The following is a 23,917-nucleotide window of genomic DNA, read 5'->3' on the forward strand; positions in this document are numbered from 1 at the left end:
CTGCCTTGTTGCTTTTTGCTGGTACAGTGGGACAGGATTTACTGATTCTTAACACTTGGCCACAACAAGGTCAGATGATGTGAAATAATCAATAGGGGCAGAATCTGAAAAGCTCTCCAGGAAATTTTGGGGAGCAAAATGAGTAGACAGAAAACACGTAAACAGTCATGTGAAATTATCACCCTGAAAGAGAACTTGTCAGCAGCAGTACTTGTCCAGGTGCTAGAAAGGTGCGATGAGATCTGAACGCCAGGATTTTTTTTCCCTGGTGTTTGCAGCCTGCCCTTGGTTGATTCCCTTGCTGATTAAAAAGCCCCTTTTCATACTCCGTGTGCCTCTGGGACAAGGACTGTTGTAACCTCATGGTCCATTAAAGCAAGACATGGGCCTGCTGGAAGGTGGTTCTTTATGTTTTCTAGTCACAGTAACATTTTATTAGATAACTTCTCATGAGTTTTCTAACACGTAATTACACTTCTCTCTGCAGAGTACAATCGCCTCTGTACTGACGTGTCCTTCCTTTATGGAAATTCTTTTGAAGCAAAGTAGTTACAGAACTATGAAGCTGTAGCTAGAGATGCATTGTAATCGTGCCTTTCTGTAGAGAAAACGCAACAAAAATCTGATTTAAAGTCTTCTCATCCTGTGTGTATAGTCTGGAAGTGTAAAGAACTAGGTGGCCTTTCCTGTGATTGCCTTGGTTTAATGACTCGAATTAATACAAAGTGCTGGGGAGCACATTTAACTTCGCTGGTAAGATGGGTTGTCTGTCAGTTCCTTGGTTTTTAAATAGAAGAGCTCCTCAGATTCTGGAGAATTCAGAAATGGCATCAGAAACTGCTGATTTATGTGGGAGCGAGCCGTTAGTCATCTCGGGCCCTGGTTCTGGAGTGGGCAGAGCCCTGGCGAGCCAGCCCTGGCGAGCCGGCCCTGGGCCTCCCTCCTGCGGTGGGGCTGAAGCTCAGCACCTGCAGCCAGGACCAGACCCACGGCGCGGCAAAACGCTGGGACAGAGGAGAAGGAGGCAGGAAATGTTTAAAGGAAACATGTAATAGAACACAAAGTGTTTGGGGCCATAAAACAATACCAACGGTGAGAGCTTGGAAAGCACGTCTGGACTTAGCTCTGAAATAAGAGCAGGAGTTAAGGGGGCAGGAGAGAAGCGTGACGCGGACGGGCCGAGCGGTCCGGCCGGGACAGGCGGGAGGCGGCCCTCTGGCCGGTGCTGGGTCCCGCTCAGGCGCGAGCAGCGGCTGTCCGGGTTCTGGCAACCTGCGCCGCGACGATGGGAGTTCCAGCAGCCACCGGCCAGGTACCGCCGGGCCAGACCGGACGGAGGTAGGATGGGGCCGGTTAATCCATCACCTCAGCCGTTGGGTAACTCGCGCCAGTGACGCCCCAGCCCGGCGCTGCTCCCCCCCGCGCTCACCTGCGGCCGCCGCCGCCGCGTCCCCCTCGGCCCTGCCCAAGCTGCAGCCGAGGGCCGCGGCAGGGGCCGCGCCGCCCTGCAGCAGCCCCGGGCCCGAGCCCCACTCCCCTCGCGGCGGGCGCGGCCCCGAACCGGTGGCGGGGGCGGGCCCTCGGGCGGCGGAAGCTCCCGCGACTTCCGGGGCGGGGCCGCCGCCGCTGTCCCGGGTCTCGCCGTCCGCCCGGCCATGGGGGAGGCCGGGCCGGGGCCGGGGCCCCGGGAGCCGCCGGAGCTGGAGGAGGACGAGGCGGCGGCGCCGGGCGGCGCGCGGGGGGGCCGGGCCGGGCCCCGCGGCGGCATCCGGGTGCTGAAGGTGAGGGGGGGGGAGCGCGGCCTGCGCCGCTCGGGGGCCGCTCGGCGGGGCGGGGGCGAGTCGTCACGGCGGGGCCGCCGCGGCTGCTCGGCGCCGCGCCCGGGGCCGCTGCCCGCCTCGACCTTGGCGGGGCTGGGGTCTCTCCGTGCGGGCGGGGCGGGGCGGGGCGGGGCGGGGCGGCGGCCGGTGCCCGGGGGGACCCCGCCGGCTCCTGCCCAGGGCAGCGGCGCGGAGCGGCGGGGCTCTCCGGGCCCGGCCGCGGCCTGTGCGGAGGGGCCAGGCGGGACCGGGCGGCGGGGGCCTCCGGTGGAGGAGGAGGAGGAGGAGGAGGAGGAGGAGGAGGAGGCAGCCCGCCGCCGGCTCGGAGGCGGCCGCTGACGCTCTGCTCTGGGCTGCCTCGCAGAGAAACGTGAAGCGCAACGGGAGCAGGAGCTGTTTGAACAGGAGTCGGTTCGGTTCCCGTGAGAGGGACTGGCTGAGAGAGGACGTCGGACGAGGCTGCGTATATGTTTACGGAGGAGATTCTGCAGCTGCTGCTTCTTCAGATTTGCGCTTGGTCCTCTGTACCGTGGACACCCCAGCGTCCGAGATATGCGATGGAGAAGGGAGGAAAAACCTCTTTTTGCAACTTCATGGCGACCTGGTCAGGTGAGGGCTGAGAAGGGATAAATCCCTTTGAGAAACATTTGCTTTAGGCCCGCGGAGCTCTGCTCGCTGCGTGCCTGCCTGCATCGGTGGGGCGGCGTGGGGCAGAGGCCGTAGGTAGCGTTTGGGTACGGCCTCGAGTAACGAACACAACACACGAAAATGAAGTAGTGGTGTGCCTTTTACACATCTCATAGTTAAGCCATGGGTGTTTAGCTGGGAGGGTTTGGCTGGTGCTCTAGCCAGAAATCTCTCCTCATTTTGTAGGCAGAGGCTACTGCTCATATACTCCTTCATTATGTTCTATGTTGGGAACGTTTTAGTGTCCAGAAAACTGAAGCTATTTAAGAGACTGTAAACAGTTATTCTGAATCAGTGAAACATGTAAGGTGCTTACACAGTTACATCATGTAATATTTATGTGTTAGTGATTTTTTTGCTAAGAGGAGTTGCCAGGTAAATAAGTAAAGGTAGACAGAAAGATAACATAGTAAGGGTTCTATAAGGAAGGCTTAAGCATCAGATTATGTTTTATGCCTGCAGTCAATTTAGGCTGAAAATAGACAGCTCAGGGTTTAATATGCATGAACTTTATGCTGTGGGTGTATTACAGACTCCTTTAGGTATACAAGGTCCCATTAGGTTTGTTAAGATTTAAACTTTATGTTGATTCTTCTGGACTTAAGATTTATAAAGTTGCCACTCCTGTTCTCAGGGAAGAAAAATTGCTGTGGTCTCCTTACTTGGAAGGCTAAGCATAAGCAGTAGAGACAACACATGCTGAACAGGACTAGTAGCTGTTTTTCTGACAGTGAAATGGAAGTCATAAGTTACACGTGTCCAAGTTCTTAAAACGTGGCACGTGTTTCATCGGGTGGGGGGAGGGAGTGCTAGTGAGAGAGGTGCGGACAATAGGGTGTTAAAACCGACTGTTGAAGAAAGTCAGACAGACCCATTTGCCTTGCCCACCCTGGCTTATCAGAACCGGGGATAGTTTAGTTAGAAACACTGTATGAGGACAGATGGACACTCAAACATAGCCATCGAGGCAGCTGAAAACCTCCCATTTGTTGCTTGAAAAATTTATAAGGAAATTGGCTTGCTTTGGACCCTAACAGTGAGCAGATTTTTCTAGCATTTAGAAAGAACAGACCCTTTACTGCAGATCATGAAAAGACTAGGGGAACCTGTAGATGAGTTCAGAGAAGAGCGTTTTGCCTTTTTTTAGCTTTTGAAATGGCCTTTGTGTTTGAATTCTTTCCACTATCTGTCTCTCTTCTCGTGCTAGGTAGCCGTGCCTGTCTTTGGTTTGTCACAGGCTTTGTACTAGATTAGCAAATTGGTCCTGCTACCAGTGTTTTGGAAGCAAGTACCGAGATGTAAATGTTTACTTCCCACTCTTGTTGCCTCTTGGTGTGTCCAGCACTCTGTTAAGCTTTGTCTTAAATTTCACGAAGCATTCTTGATTACAGTGGGTCTGTTCCTTGCAATTCCCAGAACCTATTTGCCACCTGAGCTACTTCCAGTAGAGAAACGGGAGTTACCAGTGTTGCTTCAGTAGCATCTGTGTTAGTAACAGGAAGGAGGCCTGAATGGTACCAATTTGCTTGTCCACAGGAAGCTGACAGAATGCTGAAGATATCCCTGTGCCCCGTTGAGATAATTCCTTCCTTGAACAAAGTTCAGTGATTACTTAATAATGTGTTCACAAATACAAATTACTCTGTTAAGCACCTGATTGCGCTTTACTGTAGGTACGTTTGTCTCCCAAACAACTTCTGAATCTTTCACCCTTTTAATATCAGTAGGGGACTTTCAGGAGCTGGATATGGCAAAGATTGATTTGGTACCTGACTCAGAAGACCGAAAGCAGGATGGTAAATGGAAGAATAACAGAAACCCTTTTTGTGTATTCACTTTAAATATTCAGTGGTGTCCTTGTGATCATCATTCTGTGTTTCCCTTTCCAGTCTGCGCACAGGGGAGTCAGTTTCTGTCAGAATTTTTTCTTCTCCACAGTGCACCTCAAGGATCTTTGGAGTTCTAGCTAGAATTGTTCCTTATGTTAGCATCCTCTCGTGTTCACAAATTACACCGTCCTGCAAAGGGGAGGATTAAACAAAAGTAGCACAGGTACCTTCTTTGATCTGGATGCCCCTCACAACAAAAATTTAAACTACAAAGATTTGAAAACTGGACTGTTGCTTTTGAAGAAGAGCTACAGTCGCAGCAGGAGTTATGGAACAAAACTGTACCTTTTGTTGGATTTTCTGCCTCCTTACCCTTTGCAGCTTCGCTTAACAGAGCTGCTGCTCTAACTAGTGGAAGTGTCCAGTACCCGATACGTGATACTGATGCAGATATAATGGGCTGTTTGTGTCCCACAGCAGCTGCTGTGACGCCAGGCTGTTCTCCGCATGTGCTGGCATTCCATGCGTGTTGCACTGGGTATGAGATGAATCTTTACATTTCTGATGTGATCGCGTGCCAGGTGGGGTTTCACACCACATTGCTTTCTTTAGGAGGGAGAGTATATTTTTCTACCTCAAGCTTTAACTGTTGTCTCTGGTACCTGTCAGCCTTGATCGTGTTAGTCAAGAAATTTCCTATAGAAACCGCCGTTCCAGATCTGGTTTTTGTTTTCCCTTTCCCGGCCTATCCCAGGGCTGATTAGGGAATCACGTGGCTCTTGACAAGAGCTTGGACCCGTGATCCGTTCAGTCAGGTCTCCAGAACGTCTCCAGAGGCATTCAGTGAATCGCTCCCTTTTCTGGTTTGAATATGGTCCGTAGGTAATGAGCGGGTTTGTTCATTGCTTTATTTGCACCCCCTGTGCTGGACCTGTGTCAGTCGCTGAAGGCCTGGGCTCTGTGCTGGGGTTCCCAGGTCACAGACCAGTGCCAGCAGCACAGCTCGGCTGCAGGCAGGGAGTCAAACACCCTTCCACCAGGTCCTCACGCTTGAAATGTGCAACACCAAGACCTGCTTCATCTGCAGAGTGCTCAGTCATTGCATCCTGCATCCATGTGACTTCTTAGGTGTAGATTCTTTGGTAAACTCAGAACTTTTGCTGAGTAGTGAACTTTGAACAACTTGTGGCGTTTTGCAGACAACTTGGGAGAATTCAGAAGACTTAACTTTTTGGTAAGGCTTTTGTCTTCCTGCCAGCAGCAAGCAAACCTAGGTGATGCAATAGCACAGACTACTCTTCTGATTTGTTTTCAGATAGAAATGGTACTATGGCAAGAGAGATACATTTGTTAAGGGATTAGGCTTGAATAGATATTGCTGCTAATGTTCCTTTTGTACATGGCTTTTTTAGAAAAAAAGCCAAAACTGAGGACATTGTGTTTGGTATCTTCAAGAAGCATATCAGTTTGATTTATGTTGACAAGAAAGAAAATTAAGGGGTTTTCAAATTAGCATTTTGAAACCCTACAGTATTAATTCTTGCTGAAGTGAAAGATGAGAAGAATAAAAATAATGAAAAAATCAGATCTCATCTCCAGAAGGAGCAGGTATGGGGAGATAGAGCTTTTTCAGGAGGGTAAGCCACAGTACTGTACCTCAGAGTACTGAGCAACCTGTAGAACTGTGATTTGTGTCATGTGAAAAGTGCTTATTCCTTTACTGTCTTAAGGTTCTTCCCGAATTCTGAATGTGCAAGTATATTGTTCAGTCTGTGCTTGCAAAAGCCTCGGTCCATTCAGCCACCAAATTGTAATGTTTGAGTGTTTGGGGTTTTTTTCCTAGGAAATCTAGATGCAGACTGCTTGAAGTGTTCTTTTTGTGAATGCCACTCAAGCATTTATGGTTCCTGAGCTATGGGTCACATGCTGGGAAAGCTGTTTTCTGGCAAGCATAAGGCTTTAACAGCAGAAGAATTGGAATCTAGGGGTAGTCAAAGGAAACCTAGGCAAGGTATTTGGAGATCCAGTCAAATCTTTCGTATTCTTCTTGGATTCTGTGCTGAAGGGTATAAATACATCGGGGTTTACCGTATTGGAAGTCAGCATCGTTTGGTGAAATCTACTATTTATTCCAGTTTCTAGTAGCTTGCCTGTTACAGGAGACAGATAACACAGGTTTCCAAGATTATATCAGAAAGCTCTTTTGAAAGTTTGGTGTCATGTGCATGTCTGTTTCTATAGCAAACAAAAAAAAATTGATAACATAAACCTCAGTTACATCTTTGTAGAATTGCTTGGCTCTAAGCTTCTAGATCTCTAGAAGAGGTCCTAAAAAAGACTGAGAGCCTGCATTTTGAAGAAATCCCTGCAAAGAGAGCAGCATTGATGGCATTACACTCTTTTGAATCAATCTCTTGTCCCGTGTCCATCTCGCAAAGCAGGGGAAGAAAAAAGGTTTCATAAATCTGCTGATTGTACAAAGAGCTTGCTCTGTCTTAGCTGGGCTAGGATCTTTTTCCTGGAGTTCCAAGGTGATGAGCAGTGTCAGAGTGATTGGTGGTGGTACCAGGTGATCAGCACTGTTTGAATTTCCATTCTCGACTGCTGTTTTCCTTTTTTGGGGTTTTTGTTTGTTTTGGAAGCTATTGTCCATCTTATTTTGGAAAGCATGGGGTCTGGTCCTTGCTTATAGGCTCTCCAAACTATTACAAAAGACTTCCCATCTCACTGAAGATATAAAGTGGATGGCATCATCAGGAGTGAAGTCATCACAATTACAGAGGCAAGTTACACTCTTTGTGATACTAAGTCAAGCTTGGATTCTGTTTCTAAGACATAAGAAATGGTACCAGGTGACTTCCATGTGGCCTTGAGATTAAAATTTGATGCTATTAGAGCTAAACCACTAAACCTGAACAGGCAGGCAGGAACCTGATGGAGTTCAGCCAAGTGAAAAGGCAGGTCTTGGGCCGGGGGAGGAAGAGCCCAGGCATTAGTACACACTGGGGTCTGGCAGCTGGAAAGCAGCTTTGTGAGGAAGGACGGGGGCATCCGGTGAGCACCAGGCTGAGCAGGAGCCAGCGCTGTGCCCCTGCGGTGAGGAAGGCCAGCAGCAACCCGGGCTGCACTGGGAGGAGTGTTGAGCAGGTTCGGGGGGATCCTTCCCCTCTGCTGGCACTGGAAGGGCCACACCTGCAGCATCCGGTGCTGGGGGTACGCGAGAGGCACAGACTCACTGGAACAAGTCCAGTAGAGAACCACTGAGATGATTAACGGACTGGAGCATCTTTCAGCTGAGAGAGCTGGGACTGTTCAGCCTGGAGAAGGATCAGGGGAATCTTATCAGCGTGTATAAATACCTGATGAAAAAGGATGAAGAAGATGTAGGTGGCCCTGCTGAAGAGGGGGGTTGGACTAGATGATCACTCCAGAGGCTTGTTCCAACCACACTGAGTGATTAAAAAGATTTTTAAAAAAAAAAAAAAAAGTTTAGAAATCTGACTTCCATTTTACTAATGCGAATGCGTGGGCCAACTTTGGAAAAAGTATATATTTAAAGTCATAAATACCTCCATTATTGTTTTTTATGATTTAATGCTGTACTTGCCACGGAGATTAAACTCTGCTTAGTGTAACAGGAGATTTTTTTTGTAACAGGTTTTTTAAATTATTTGGCATCTGCTTTTTATGTGGTATTTCTAGTTTTGTTTCTCGTCATTGTTTCCTCCTGGTGCTCCTTAAATCATGGAATGGAAATTATCACGGTGGATTGTATGGTTTATGCCTATTGCTTTTTCTGTCTGTTTCCCTTCTGCAATGTAATTCTTCAAGTGCTACAGTTCCTCAGTGCTACTTGGCAAGCAGGAAGCACAGACCCCAATAACACGTGCTTGCCAGACCTTGTCAGAGGGACAGAACAACCAGTATGTTGGTATTCCTTACACTTTAGTTGCAATGAGGCTTGTTTAATCTTTTTTGCATTCTCAAACTACTTTCTTGTGTGTTTTGACAGGAGGCTGGAGCCCACAGAAAAACCCCTTCAGATTGTGTACGACTACTTGGCTGGGTTGGGTTTTGATGATCCTGTCAGAATGCAGGAAGAGGCAGCAAACTCTGATCTCAGCTGTATGATTCGCTTTTACAGTGGTAAGAAATTGTGTGTGTGCACACTGTCGCTGTAGCTTTAACTATGAGGTGGAAATCAGCTGAAGCCCAAGTCATTGACCTACCAGGTTTATAGATGGCTACATCAAACACCCAAAGTACCAATAAGCATTTCTTAAAATAATGAGTTTTCAAGATTAATAGAAAAAACAACAGTTCGGTAGTTCTCTTGATCCTGTCTATGGCTTGAGAAGAGACAGCTCCACAGGAAGACACGAGATTGCTCTGTTGTCTTTAGTTTGCAGTGTTACAACAAACACCTTAGTGCTCCTCTTGGGAGCAGAAACATATTGCAGTTCAGTCTAGACAGACCTGAAGATTGTATTTCCAAAAGGTGTATGGATATGGGCAAGGAAGGTCCTGGTCAAATACCCCCCCAGCCTGTTAAAATAGAGAATGGAAGTGCCAGCTGGTTAACAGTAGTGCAGGCTGCCATTACAAACCCCGTGCATTTCCCTGCAGAAGCGTGACACGTGTACAGTCTGAATTTAGAGGGCAAGGAGTTGGGGAGTCAGAGGTTACCTCAGCTGGAAGGAGAGGCATCAAGCATAGGACTGTAGAGAACTTCTGAGGAAAAAGTTAGCAATTCGGTCTGGGTATGTCAAGCAGGAACTGCTGAAGATTCGGGAACAGTGACTCAACTTCATGAAAACAAGTAGGTAGAAAATGGAATTTAGAAGTTCAGTCATCACAGGAGGGTAGTCCTTCTTAGAAGGAGGCTGCGAAGGAAGAAGTATAAGGATTGGAGGGTGTTCAGGAGACCTGCTTTAAGAAAGTAAAAGCAAATGCTGACAAAGTGATTCTTAAAGGTAGGGGAGGAATTAGAGGGAATACTGTGGAGGATTATGTGATAATTTTGCTAAGCCGGCAGCTGAGAACTTGAAGGATGAAGTAATGCATTTTACTCAAAGAAACATTAGTTAGAATCACAGAGTCACAGACTGGGTAGGGTTGGAAGGGACCTTAAAGCTCATCCAGTCCCACCCCCCTGCCCCAGGCAGGGACACCTTCCACTAGCCCAGGTTGCCCAAAGCCTCGTCCAACCTGGCCTTGAACCCTTCCAGGGAGGGGGCAACCACAGCTTCTCTTGGCAACCTGTGCCAGCGTCTCACCACCATCATCGTAAACCATTTCTTCCTTATGTCCAATCTAAACCTAACCTTTTCCATTGGCCCTTGTCCTGTAACTACAGGCCTTGGTAAAAAGTCTCTCTGTGCCTTTCTTATAAGCCCCCTTTATATACTGAAAGGCTGCAAGAAGGTCTCCTCGGAGCCTTCTCTTCTCCTGGCTGAACAGCCCCAAGTCTCAGCCTTTCTTCACAGGGGAGGTGTTCCACACTGGCGTGCTGAGAGCAGCCTTCATATTTCTTTCACTCCTTGGGGATGTCTCCTGGATTTCTCTGCTCTCTTCCCACTTTTCTGTCTGCCTTTCTCATGTGATACACTGAGTTTGTTTCCTTCCCTGGTGCATGGTGAGTGCTTATGCCCAGTTGGGGTGATGGGAGTACAAGTGGATTAATCAAAATCTCACCCTAAACAGCAGTGAGAGGGAAGCATGCTTCCTGAAGTCTGGCTGTTGAGATACTTGTAGGAGCCCAAGAGTTTTATGAGGGGAGAGGGTGTGTTAGGTTGGCTGGGAGAATGCGGAGAGGGCTTCCTCTCCATGAAAGTCACTTGGAGAATGGAGGCCAGTGACCCAGGCTGGATGGGGCAAGTTCAGAGACCAAACGTTACAGAGTCTTTACATGCTTCAACAACAGATCAAATGGAAGGAGCTGTCCGGGGCCATCAAACTGCTCATCTGTGCTGGGTGTGATAGGCATGGCTGTAGAGGGTTGTGCGCTCTCTGGTGGGGATTTGTCTTGGTTCCTCGCATTGCTGTAGCTGGACTTGTGTAACTTGTGAGGTGCTGTTAGAGGTGCTAGCTCTGTCTATTCATGACCGGTACCCTTGCTCTCCACGTGCTCACAATTAGCCTGTGCTCGCTAATTGGAGCATGGAGTTAAGCATGATCACAGTGACGTTCAAGGCCAAGCTCGGAGCTGCAGAGAGTGACAGGAACTTGCCTGTCCCTAGAGGCTAAGGCCATTCTTATACATAGCTTGAGGAGTTGTGAAATAGCTGGGATTCAGAGTGGAAGTCCTTGAACGTTGCCCCTGGATGTTTCCTTAGCACTAGGACATGGGTGTCACAGAAGTTTCAGAGCGGCTACAGAAACTGGAGGGTTGGTGTAGCTGCTTAGTAATATCTGGTGCTTGGAACAATTCTGTTATGGCAGTCAGTAGGATACCACTTTTGGTCCCATAATATTGTTTTCTTACAATTCTGGGGCTGGTCTTTCAGCTTGGTGAAATCCAAGCAGTTTTTTCTGTGGATGATTAGAGTTTCTCACCATTAAAGGACATCTTATGCCAAACTTCATGTCCCTGAAACAAAGCCACTGTTGTAAATAAACAGCTAAATATTTCAGCTAAATTCAGCCTTGTATAGACATCACGACAGTGGTTTAAATTTGGCAAGCTGAAGATCCTGCTTTCTAACTGAGAAACAGTATAACAACTTTAGTCAGTAACTTTTTGCTCCTAATAAAAGTTTGGAGTATGGTTTGTGTCTGAACGTGGGGCGTGCTTAATCAATAGTGAGAATATTTTAGTGGATCTAATTAGAGTTTTTGTCATTGGCATATATGTTGGCTACTCAGTTCCTTTGTCTGGCTTTCGGGTGGGGGAAGGGGAGAATATAAATACCTACAGGTTCATGCTGCTTTTGGATAGCAAGACACTTGTAGGACAGTTCAAGACAAAAGCAGCCTGTCAGTAGCAACTTAGGAAATGATCCTTTTTTTTTTTTTTAAGTAAAACAAAGGACCCATTGCCAGGATGTGTGTTAGGATAAAATGAATTATAAATTTCATATGAGGAGATTCTTAATACTTGAAAGTCATAGGTCCATCAGGTGAGACTTATTCCTGTTCTTCAAAGTATTCAATTAAGTGACTATTTGGAAAATTTTCCTAGCTAGTAAGATAGTATAAACAGTGAACAGAATCTTGGAAAACATCTGGGACATTGTCATTATCTTGGAAAAGAAAAAAAAATAAAATAGAAGGGGCAAGGAGGTAGGATGACCTAAAAGCAAGTGTATGTGGATTAGAGGGCTGAAGCAGCATTCTACTTTGTTGGTCAGAATCATAGCTAGCAGCGCACTTTCTTCTGTAGCTGATTTTCCAGGCCTTCCGTTAAAGCCCAGTAGAAGCTACTTATTTGATGGTTTCTGTGACTTCAGCTGACTCAACAAGAGTTTGAAATTGCTTTTTTATTGCATCTGAATAAAGAATGTTTGGCAAGTGTGGAAGTTTGCTGAGGTCTGTAATTACCTGTAGATTAAAAACACATAACGTTGTACTAAAAGGCATACATATAATGGTTGCTCGTCAGACGTTGCTGCACTGAGGAAGTTGCTTGTCTTCTGCATGAGATTATTTTTTTAAAGCACAACTTGACTTGTCTTTACTTGTTCTTTGCAATAACTGATTTTGCATGTCACAGCTGTGTTGCTATTTGTACTCATAGCTGAGAATGAAGAACAAATGGAAAGTAAATGCTAATGCCCCCTTTTTCTTCAGAAAAGCCATGTCAAGTGGAACAGTTAGATCGCATCCTGCTCTCTGGAGTCTATAACGTACGCAAAGGAAAGACCCAGCTGCACAAGTGGGCAGAGCGCTTGGTAATTCTCTGTGGGACGTGCCTCATTGTGTCCTCTGTGAAGGATAGCCACACAGGGAAGATGCACATCTTGCCTCTCGTTGGAGGGAAGGTAAGACTTTTTTTGGTTAGCTTCCTGTGTCTTAGGAAAGAAGAAGAGATTATAATGATGGGTATTATCCACAAGAGGTTAATCTAGGCTTTTGTAACAATTTACTGCATTAACATGTGCAGAGAGCTGTGCAACTGTAGAGCTCTGCTTTCTTTGCTTAGGTAGTAGTCTTAAGGCTAATAAAAACAAAGAGACACTAGTTCTGCTTTCACATTAGTAGCCAATACTGTGAATGAGCATTCTGGAGAGTATTACTTCTCAGATCTACTTTAGCAGAAAGGTGTTAAGAAGGATCTACTTCTGTGTTTCTCTCCAGTAACTTCACAACGATGTTTTCAGCAAAATGTGTTGTTACTGGTGGTCGGTAATACCTCACCCTAGACTTCAGGTCCATTGTAATTGACGGAGTTTAGGCAGACTTTGTTTTCAATTCTGCCTTTGCAGGTGGAAGAGATGAAACGTCGGCAGTACACGCTTGCTTTCACATCTGCTGGAGCCCAAGCCCAAACATACCATGTTTCCTTTGAAACGCTGGCAGAGTACCAGCGGTGGCACCGACAGGCATCCACGGTGAGGCCCTGGAGGCTGCAGTGGTTCAGGTGGTGGGTACAGGGGTAAGAAGGGTTTTCTGATGAAGGTTTGGTATGCAGGCAGAGATGAAGCTAGGATGCTGGAGAAGGTACCCGGAACACTTTCCAGCTTTCTTCATTTCCTATGTGCTCAGGATTATAGAGATTTTCTTTTAGTCTTCTCTCTCTGCCTGTCCAACAGTGTTGAGTAGTAGCTCTGTGTTTTTTTTCACCCCTGCTGCACCTGTTGAGAGTAACTAATCACAGGTCACTAGAGTGAACCCCAGGGACTGGCTGACTTTCTAACCAACCTGTTGCCGCACTTGAATCTGCCTGAACTGTGGCCTGGACTGGCATGGGGCTACCCTGGTAGTTTGAGTTAGCACAGAGATCATAGGTCAGCAAGGGAAGTGTAGTTTGTTCAGAGCTGCATCCTTATTCCACATTAAAGTACAGTTAGAGGGCGATAGCTTAATGGTGAGCTTAATTTTGACTTCATATATATATAATATTGTGAAATATTAAATGAGTTCAGGATAAAGCAGGTCATAAGATCTGGAATGAAGCACCGAAGACCTTGAAACAAACCATATTTAATGAAAGGAGACCTGATATTTGCAAAGACTTTATGAAATGTTGCAAAACCATAGTTTATGAAGCCTTTTCATCATAACAGGTTATGTTTCCAATATTATACCCTGAACAAGCTAGCAAAAGAAAGTCAGAAGTAGTAGCTAGACCAAGCAGAGGTCCTGTAAACCTTAAAGGACTGAACTGGAAAGTCAGCTGCTTCCTGTTGCTGCTTACATCTTTGGAAGGCACTCAGAGTTTATGCTTTCTCAGCAGTTTCCTCAGTCAAAGATACGGTTTTCTCCACTAGGTTGTCTATCTTACAGTCTAGCTTTTAGGCAGTGCCCATCGCATGTACAGAGCAGGGCTTTCTGTGTGTCCTAGCTGGTATCTAGATACGCATCCTTGTCGGGGGCCTTGCAGAAACAATAGCAGCAAATGGTGTCAACTCACACTCCGTGGACTCAGTTTCCTGAATGGACTCTACCGGGTGGGTACAAGGGGCTTCTTCCATGTTCTTGCAAATTGTTTACTACTTGCATTCTTTGGCCCTCCATTAGACTTCCAGAGAAAAATTGTTGCACAGCTGCAGCTCTTCCTCCTTCTTTTCAGGTTGTGTCTATGCGACTTGGCATGGTTGATCTTTCGTGCTACAGCCTTGAGGAAGTACCTGAGCACCTCTTCTACAGTCAAGACATCATCTACCTCAACCTACGACACAATTTTATGAGATCAAGTGGAGCAGGGAGTCTTGACTCTCTTTGCAGGTCTGCAAAGAATTATTTTTCTTCTACATTTGGAGTTCTTGACATGTGCATCCAGGGATGAAGAGGAGGGAGAGTGTATTGCCCATTCTTGTGGGGATGATAAAAAGATTGATCTTTAGGAAGCTGTAATAGATGAGGGGGCTAAGAAGCAGAACTGAACAGCACAGGCAGGCATAAGCTTCCAGCAATTTACAGTATTCGTGAACTCCCTTCCATAGATTCTTTGTGCTAAGTTTGATCTGAGATGAGCATTGTGGAACAATACGCCATTTGTATGGACAAGGTGCAAGAGTAATATAAGGCTGCTTGCTGAACAGAGAACATTTTGGGGTATAAAATAAAAGGTGAGGGAAAGCATAATGCTGCTGTTGTGGGTAAGTGTTTGTAGGAAGAAGTGCAGATCTGAGAAAGCCTGTTTTGGAAAGTTCTTAATGTGCATTTGGAATTGGCAGAGGGCCTGTGAGACTTCAGCCTTGCTTTGGCAACTTGTAATGATCTGCTTTTAGGAGAGTAGCAGTTGTGTGATGGTATGGAAGCATGATGTAGTCATCTTAGGTAAGTGAAGGAGTCTTACGAAATATTTTAAAATTAATTCCTGAAAACCGTAAAAATCTAAAGGAAGATTAGTCTGTTGATATCTGTGCTAGCTAAAAAGAATTCAAGGAGTTGCTCTATGAATTTCAAAAGCCATTAGGAAGCCTATAGTAATATTGTCAAATAGCTCTGTGCTTGGAACACATTGGGCCTCAGGAACAATGTATTTGAAGAAACTTTGCAAAACTGTAGTTTTTTGTTTTGATTTGAGGTTTTTTGTTGTGTTTTTGTTTCATTGATTTCTAGGGGCCTATTACCAGGTTATTTCATTTTTCTTCCTACAGAGTAATGAGATACCTAGGTATCCATGAGGGTATACAGGGGAAAAAAAATTGCTCACCTCTGGGAATTCTTTGCAGTTCCATTGAGAGCCAGTCTAGTCTGGTTTTGTTTTAATTCCAAACTTGCTTAAGTGTTTTTGAACTGCTGAATTGTAATAAATTCTGTTATTGGAATAGCTGCTTAAAATAATTCAAGATTTTGCTTTCTACTTCTCTCTTCAAATACACATTGTATGATGTTGAAAACCATATCAGAACTTTATTTTCTAAAGTGCGGTATCCCTTGGTTCACAGGATCAGCAAAGGGGCTTGAAATTTCTTTTGACCTTGCATATAGTCAACAGAGATCTGACATATCAGAAACTCGACTCTTTTCCTGGCAGTGACTATGTCTGATGAAGCTGAAATCCTCAAACAAACAAAAGCCATAAAAGAAGCCCTCACTTCACACAATCTTGAATAAACAGGTAGCATTAGGTAGCCCACATAAGGCTGCTCATTGCCTTTTGAAAAGATTTTCTTTGTGAGGTTTTTAAGATGTTTATCAGGTCACAGCCCCAAATAAAGAAACTTGCTCGCTTGCAGTAGGTGTTATATCAGTGCCTAGAAGTTGACAGTTTGGAACAGCAGAATTTTTTGCAATGATCAGATCTCTTACTCTGAGGAAATCTTTGAAGCTGTAGGAGTCTAATTAGCTATAACTGTAATAATGGGACAAAAATAATTAACTAAAAGGGAAATGTTAAGCAAAGAAAATTAAATAAGCCCACCTGTTTTGTTAAGTCTCCTAGCTTATTTTTATGTAACGTACTGTCTTTCAAGTATCTCCCTTTTCTGGAAAATTTTATCAAGTCTGATCCTTGTTGATAAGTGTGTGTGTGCACACACATCTGTATACATGTGCACGTCTATTATCACCATTCTAGCTAGTTGATACAGAGTTGTACTGGGATGCTTTGGTGGCAGAGCAGGATATTGTGTTAAACTGGGAATATTTCAGGCCACCACCAGTTTGGGCTGCTGAACAGAGAATGGGCATCTCATTGAGGATTTGTTGCTGTGTTTCCATACCTCTCTGTGTAATCTCAGCATGCCCTGTGAGAGCACAAACCAAAACTTGAGGAGCTGTAGCAATTTCAGGATCATTATTTTCTGTAACGCATTGTTCGTGTATACAACATGAATGAGAGTTTGGTTTGCATTCCATTCCTACATCCCTACCACTTTGAGAACGTTGGGGCAAAGGAGAAGGAACAGAAGGGGAACTCAAAAGGCTTTTGAGTATTGTCCACGCTGTTGAATATGACTGTGTGCTCGAGGAGGCTCAGACCAGGCGGTGTCATGTACCAGTTTCCCTACAGCTTTTGGAAACTTTAATGCCCCTTTTGTGTTTGCTTTGACATTGTTGCAGAGGGATGAATTCTAAAAATCGGTTATGCTGTTGCATTTAATGCCATGCCTCCTGGGCAGCTTCTCACCACGCTGCTAATGACAGAGAAAGAGCTGCTTGGTGTTAAGGACAGGTGCCACAGGAAAAGCCATTGTAGAACTCCAGAGAAAGCAGTTTCATTAAAGCGTTTTCTGATTCCAAAACCTGAGAACTGTGATCTGTCCTAAATCTCTTAAAGTTGAACCAGTTAATGAGAAAGTTCAGATCTGTAGATTTATCCTCATTGTTTCCTTTTCCATTACTGTTGTGAAGTTCTGTGTGCAAGTTGCTGATTTTTGTGTCAGTTAGATCTTTGCATCATACAGTATGTTCTCTTTAGGAAGGCTGTTACCAATGCAGCATCTTTCTCTTTGGCTTTCGGTTGCATTACAAGAGAGTCTGTGGCTGCAGCAAACATAAAATGCCTGTGCTATTATTTATATGACATGGTGCTTTCTCAAAGCAAATAACCCATGTCCAAGTTTCAGATATACTCCCTCTTTAAAAAAAAAACACCCCCCCCCTCCAAATACTATAAAGCAAAATGGAGAAATATAATGCATAGTTCCTACACAGATCATTCCAAGTATTCTGAATCTGGAAAAGGAGTCGTTATAAAGCAGAAAAAATTTCAAAACCTTTCAGTCTTGTACTTCAAGACATCTCAAGCTAGAAGCAATATTTTGCCTTAAGCTAATTAACCTTCGGTTTGTTACCTATGTTAAAACCTTTTCTTCCACATAAGAGCTACTCACCATTGCCTAGCAAAAAGTATGGTAGGTGGAGAAGATGAATGAACTATGTGTTTCCAAGAAGTACTTCTCTGGTACATTACATTAGATTCACAACTGTCTCATAGAAGTATGATGTTAATTTCCCCACTGAATTAATTTCTGATGGTTCCAGTTTGGGATGAGGAGGTTATTACTTGGGGAAAAATAAGTTTGTTTCCTCTAGAAAGAGGTAGGAAGTCTTTGAGAAGAACCTCTTGCATATTACCCCAGCCCAGGCTCAGTTTCTTCTGTCTGTTTGGACCCAGCCCAGTGATGGCAGGAGCTGGAGCAACCAGCCATCTGTTCAGCACAGTGGGACCGCAGCGGCGGCGGTGCGGTCTGTGCCAGCACTTGCACGCCATACCTGTGGCGCAGTCTGCCAAGCAAGTGGCACCTCAGGCGGGGGGATCCCTTCCGGGAACCTCTGGGTGCAGGTCCTGGGGCTTCCCAGTGTGAAATCGGCGCTTTCCTCATTTTCCCTTTTACAGCTCTGCTAGGCCTTCTGTTGTGCCTGGCTTGAAAAGGGTATTCCCCTCTTCTGTCTTATTCTCAGAACACTTCCAGTGAATGTTTTCAGCTCCTATTTTCCCAAGCTGCGTAACTGTAGAAGGTTACTCTTAAATAATTCTTTGAGGGTAATTTTTTTGATCTGAGTATTTTTAGTCGTCTTCATCTTAGTAACAGCACTAGGAGGAAGCCTGTCAGGAGTCAGGGTAGAAGGTCATTACTGGTTTCTGCAGTAAAACCACAGTATTTGATCACTTCCAGCATTACCACTGAGATCCCAAGTATCAGTGACTTAAAACCAAATTTGTGCAGAAACTCCCATAATGAATTAGCTAACTGTATTGTCAGTGTACAAAGACTTAAAAATTCTTTATGACTGGTTTTGTATGTTTTTGGTTTGAGACCATGGAGGTTTGTGAATTAACTAGTATTCTTGCCAATAGGTTTTCTCAGTTGAAGAGCCTGAACCTGTCTCATAATAGACTGGGAGAGTTTCCTGTATCACTGTGCGAGATCTCTACTCTGACAGAGCTTAATATGTCCTGTAATGGACTTCATTACTTGCCAAACCAGATTGGCAAACTGTTGAAGTAAGTATATTCTTTTTACCTGTGGTCACAAACATCCGTGGTGCTTCAGTTGAGCACAGTGGATGTGAAGGTGCTGCTTCTGAAGGTGTGAGTGCTGGGGCACCTTGTTCTGCCATGAAGACTGAATGATGGATTTGATTCCGACAGAAGGTCAAGAACCAAGATGTCCCATAGGGTTTGTTTTTCCTTGAAAATTAAGATATCACAATATGTTCATACAGTTGCCATTTTAAGTCACTGGTATGTAGCAAGTTATCATTCATCATTTGTGGCTTCCTGCCTATTCTACTAACTATGTAAAATATACGAGTGTTAATCAGTTTTCTAATAGAGGAGATTAATGGATTTTGCCTATTTTGGAGTGGTCTCGGAAGACACTTGAATCACAGGTGCCACCTTGCTGAACTAGAGTAAACGTGAAGGCTTCTAAGCCTATGAATGTACTCTCACTTAAAGTTTAGTAAACTTAAAGCTTTTTATATTCTTTATGGGGCGTGTGTTTTGGGGGGTTGTTTTTTGGTTAGTGTGGTTTTTTTACTTTGGGGTGACTTGTATGATTTCTTGCGGCTTTATGTCACATTTTTATGTAAATTTGAATGCATCCTGTTCTTTTTGCATTGGCTGCCATCTTGCATTCCCTTGCCTGCTTTCTTGTTATTTCCCTCCTACATTCTCTTCTAAATTTTTTTTAAACTGCTATTATGGTGTGATGCCTTATTGGTTAAACATAAATATTGTTATGTTTACATAAAAACACTTAAGAGTTTCTAAAGATCATGCTGTCAGGGGCATTTCCAGAAGCCACAGATTAGTACAGTGAAACATCCATGGAGATCAGCTAGGCTTTGTAGAACTAGGGAGAAATATACATGTGTCTCAAATTCTGAGGCCTAGCCTGTGGACCTTATTTATGTGAGCAAGAGCATGCTCGTTGTATTGCTGCAGTATTCATAAGCGTCTTACACAAAAGAGATTGCAGATTTCTTAACTGTATACAACTTCAAGCTATAAGGGTACATTATAGGACCAAAGGCAGTCTCAGGTGCAATTCATTAATCACTACTATTAAAACATTACAGCTGCTGATGTAGAAAAGATGAGGAAACAAGTTGCAGATGAGGCATTGTCTGAAGACAATTGTACTGTTCTCAAAGAATTCTCAAATAAGTGTGTTGTTCTGCAGCTGCAGAGGTGTATGATGCAGTTTCTGTTAAAGTTTTAATTTGTTGTATAAAACTTTTCTGTAGTAACTTCTCACAGAGGTCTAGTGATTTTTGTCAGCACTAGTATGTTTTGATAGCTTTCTACAGAATCGGTTGCTTTTTGTGTTAGAAGGAGGATTTTAACATGGAAATACTTGGACAATCCCCTCTGAAAGTTTTGTCTTAAAGTGTTTGCTGGAGTAAAAACCTTCTCCATTTTCCCTAGTAGCTACCCAGAATGCATAAAAGCTTAAGCTTAGGTAAATTTAATTGCAAGACTATTACTGTATTTGTTTAGATAAACATTGATACTGAGCTATTGGTTCATTGTGGCCTGATCTTCATCCAGCTTATCTCTTTAAAGGAGTGTCTGCAGCTACATTGGTTGTAAGCAAGTGATTTCCAGAGCAATCTTTCAGCCATATACAAACTGTGAGGAAAAAGCTCTGTGCAGGCTTATAGTTTTCAGAGGTTTACAACTTGGTTATGGGTCTAGTCATCTTTATGACCCCTTGAGCCCTTATTCATAAGAACTTTTTATGGGCCCAGATTGCATTTCTACCACCACTAAACACTGTTCAGGAAGTTCTTTGTTGGAACATAATCATAATGAGGGAATTGTATTTTGGGGGTTGGAGTCTCGAGAGCCATGCAAACTTTTCGTCTTGCAACAGAAAGCTACCCTGTTCTTTTCCGAGTGTTTGGAAGCACAACTAGAATCTAAAAATCTGTTACCAGTGCGTTAGTGGGGGGGGGGGGGTGAATTGTGATTAAACTGGGCCATAGATGTGAATAATTGCCATAATAGTGATACGAGATTCCAGCAATAGAATGATGACAGTGCAGTTGATTTTAATTGCTTCTTATGAGACAGGTCTGTACTGTTACTGCTGTTGGTTTTGGTTTTAGTTTGTCACAGGTCTTTTAAAGACTGCCCAGCATGCTAAGTGAGGACTTCTTAATTTGTAGAAAGCCAAGTGATTAGGTAAATATCTTTCATTTACAACCTAAGTACTGATTTGTATTTTGCTTATGTTAACTTACAGTCTTTGGCACAAATGCAAGTTTACCTCCAAAATAATTTAGGAACTATTTGGTATTGTATACATGCAGTTCCAAGCCTATTACATGCATGATGAAAGTACTCCAGTAATTTTATGTGTATAAGAATAAAATTAGCTGTTAGGTACCTTTAAAAAATAGCCACACTGAGACCAGCTAGCTGTATGAGGAAATTCACTGAAAATGCTAAATGTAATGTTCGCTACCCTTTGCTGAACTATTTTCTTTCTCTTTTTCATTGCTTCAGTCTCCAGACCTTCTGGCTTGATGGGAATTTCCTCACATCCTTACCAGAAGAACTGGGAAGTCTGCAACAGCTCAGCTGCCTTGGGCTTTCCTTTAATAACTTCTGTGAACTGCCAGCAATTTGTGAGAAACTCGTCATCTTAGACAAACTAGCCCTGGCAGGGAACTTGCTGGAGACCCTGGATCTTGCAGTGCTGAACCGTATGAGTCACATCAAAAGCGTGGACCTGAGGTAAGGGTGGGAAACTTGTGTACGTATATAAACCAGATTGCTACTCTCCATTTACAGCAGAGGAGCTGTGTAACTTCTAGTACCTTTTGCAATAAACTAGGTGTAATTTTTTCTCTTAGTGATTCTTTAGCTTTTAGGGAGTTCTGTTTCTGAGGGTGTGCAGAACTCACTAGAGAAGCAAGGTTAACTGAGCAGTGCCTGATGCCACTGAATGTGGCTCAGCCCTCTAGTTTCCTCTCTTGGTATTGTTACTGTGAGTTTCAATAGCTCTTTGATCTCTCGTACCCTTTTTTGCCTTCCCCCCTCCCTCCCCCTGTCTTAAAGATGTGATCCTGATTCTCCAGGCTGCCAACTGCAGAGCTCTCAGAAAGGGACAAAGAACTTTTTGTCTGTGGCAGTGCAGTCTAATATCTAGTCTCTGCATTAGCTTCCTGTGTCAGTGCTAAGTAGCTGTCCCTTGGCCTGGCTTCTTATTTCTAGGCTGGTCTTCATAATCTCTTAAACATTGGGGAATGGGTAAAATGGTTTCACATAGCAGTGCAGACAAAGGAAATGTTTTTCTTTGTATTCACTGCCTGAAATCCACCATTGCTCCGCATGCATTTCACCGTGCTCACCTCTGGTGTTAGCCTTCACCAGAACTCTTCCTTTCCTCTCCTTTCTTCTCTCTTCATACTGATGTCCAGTGTTCAGTGTCCTATTTTCTGACTTTGTGACTCTTCTCTGAGTGTTTAGGCTGAACAACCTGAAGAGAGCAGCAGCTGACACTCTGGAGGGGAACAAATCTGTGACTTACATGGATTTACGGGACAATCAGATGACAGATCTGGATCTGAGCTCCTTGGGCAGCCTGGAGCAGCTGCACTGCGAACGGAATAAGCTGAAAGAGTTGACGCTGAGTGGCTTCTCCCTTCGTGCCCTCTATGCCAACAACAACTGTACGTCACCTGCCTTCTTCCTTCAAGCCCCAGGAACAAAGAAAAACAGCCCTTTGCCCTCTCTCACACAAAAAAAATATGCTGGTGCTACAGTAGTGAGACCGTACGTGATGGGTCTTCTCAGGCCAGCTCCTAGGGATCACATATGCGTGTATGTGCACAGGCTGTGTAACGGGGAGGTTGTGGTGTTGAGTTACTGTCTAAGGAATTCATCTTCCAGTGAGATCTGTTTGGGAGTCCACAAATAAAAGTACAGTTCCCCCTTGTTCCGGTGCCCCAGGTGGCAGATGGAGAAATGGGATAGTGAGAAGCTGTAGTGCCATATGGCAGATGTATGAAGTGTGAACTCTGTCTTGGGAAGGATGAGTAGAGACCTTGAGTATCCATAAAGCAAGACTACAAGTCTCACTTGCTAGCCAGTCTGTCTGCTTCTCTGTGCTGTTTTCCCTCTGAAGGTCTGCAATCATAATTATTTGCTTTACTTCATCAGGTCTGACAGCTGTCAATATTTATCCTGTTCCTGGTCAACTGACATGTCTAGAACTCTCTCAGTAAGTGACTATACACCACAGAATATAAAGCAAGTATCTGGACACCTTTGCTGTTTCTGCAGAAATTTTCTGGAGCTTTTAAGCTTTTGAAAGAGTTGAGAACAATTGAGGGAAGGTGCTCCATCTTCACCATAGAACTGGAAAGCCCAGCACTAAAGAGTGATGAAAGTGTCCCAGACCAGAAGCCCTTCTGAAGCAGTGTGACCTGTCTAGGTGACGGGCTGTCCTTCAGCTGTAGGCTGTAATCAGCAAAAAAAGCCAAGCAGGGACCACTGAACTTGTGGCAGCTTACTGGGCTGACTGGTGGGAATCTGTGGAGCAAACATTTAGAGTAGCTGCCGGAGGTCTGTGCTGTTGTCTTCGTTGCCTTTGGCCTTGGAGCAGTGTTGTGTGACCTGTCAAGGTGCCCAGAGGACCCCATCACCTTTTGCTTCGGTTCTGGGTTGAAGCACAATAGCAGGATAGTGTAGGGTGGCCTGTTCCGCTGATGGCAGTGCTGTAAACAGAAAGTCTGATCATCAGAGCCTTGCATCAGCATTTCCACCAATCGTGCACCAGCTCAGTTTGCATTACACAGCTAGGCATGAGATAAATTCCACCTGACTAGCTCGGATGCTGTTGTTCATTTTCTGCCTATTGTTTTTGGTTTGGCTGTCACTAATGTCATGCAACATTCAAACAGGGTATGTTCTGTATGGAGTGCTGTGTCTAGCTTTTCCCTCTTGTTTTTCTCAGCAATCAACTGCAGTGTGTCCCAGACTGGGCCTGTGAAGCAAAGAAACTGGAAGTTTTGGATGTGAGCTACAACCTCCTTGTGGAGCTTCCATCGAGGTCAGCAAACCTTCTTCTTATACAGAGCTGAGCTTTCTTCTATGGTGAGCTGACTGGGGAGAGAGCAGCAGTGCTGTTCAGTTGCTTTATTCCTTGTTGTGCAGAGATATAATCCACTTACTTTCTCTGTGCAGTGTCGAAAATACTCTGTATTCAAATGTTGGAAAGAACTGACTTCCAAATCAGCTTCTTGAATAACAGGGGCCAGGTAATTTCATCCTATGCTTCTGGCTTCTACTGCAGCTGTTTGCACCTGAAGTAGAACACACTGCTGTGATTTATTTGTGTTACCATAGTGTCTGTGAACACAGGTCATAGGTGAGGCACTAATATGCCTTGCATTGCCCCACGGAGATTTAATCTGTTACCTTTTATGGGGAGATAGCACAGAGATGTGATATAGCTCTCACCACACATCATCAGCCAGCTCCTTTCTCCCCATTTCCCTTTCAGTTTCTGC

At 44.6% G+C, this 23,917-nt stretch overlaps 1 protein-coding gene across 2 annotated transcripts in view; it reads left to right on the top strand.

Annotated features, from left to right (window-relative positions):
- Positions 1-1,622: 1,622 nt before the first annotated feature.
- PHLPP2 (PH domain and leucine rich repeat protein phosphatase 2) overlaps positions 1,623-23,917 on the top strand; it is a 34,405-nt gene continuing 12,110 nt past the window's right edge. The window contains exons 1-12 of one of the 2 annotated variants that reach the window (XM_074882148.1): positions 1,627-1,781; positions 2,185-2,429; positions 8,349-8,482; positions 12,125-12,315; positions 12,760-12,885; positions 14,067-14,221; positions 18,249-18,395; positions 18,543-18,635; positions 20,907-21,137; positions 21,873-22,075; positions 22,566-22,626; positions 23,362-23,457. In XM_074882148.1, the coding sequence (XP_074738249.1) occupies positions 1,656-1,781; positions 2,185-2,429; positions 8,349-8,482; positions 12,125-12,315; positions 12,760-12,885; positions 14,067-14,221; positions 18,249-18,395; positions 18,543-18,635; positions 20,907-21,137; positions 21,873-22,075; positions 22,566-22,626; positions 23,362-23,457 (1,808 nt within the window). In that variant the 5' untranslated portion in view covers positions 1,627-1,655. Of the gene's footprint in view, positions 1,782-2,184; positions 2,430-8,348; positions 8,483-12,124; positions 12,316-12,759; positions 12,886-14,066; positions 14,222-18,248; positions 18,396-18,542; positions 18,636-20,906; positions 21,138-21,872; positions 22,076-22,565; positions 22,627-23,361; positions 23,458-23,917 lie in introns of both variants that reach the window. The other variant, XM_074882149.1, reaches the window with a different exon arrangement.

Source organism: Strix uralensis, chromosome 12 (assembly GCF_047716275.1).
Source record: "Strix uralensis isolate ZFMK-TIS-50842 chromosome 12, bStrUra1, whole genome shotgun sequence".
Lineage (NCBI taxonomy): Eukaryota > Metazoa > Chordata > Aves > Strigiformes > Strigidae > Strix > Strix uralensis.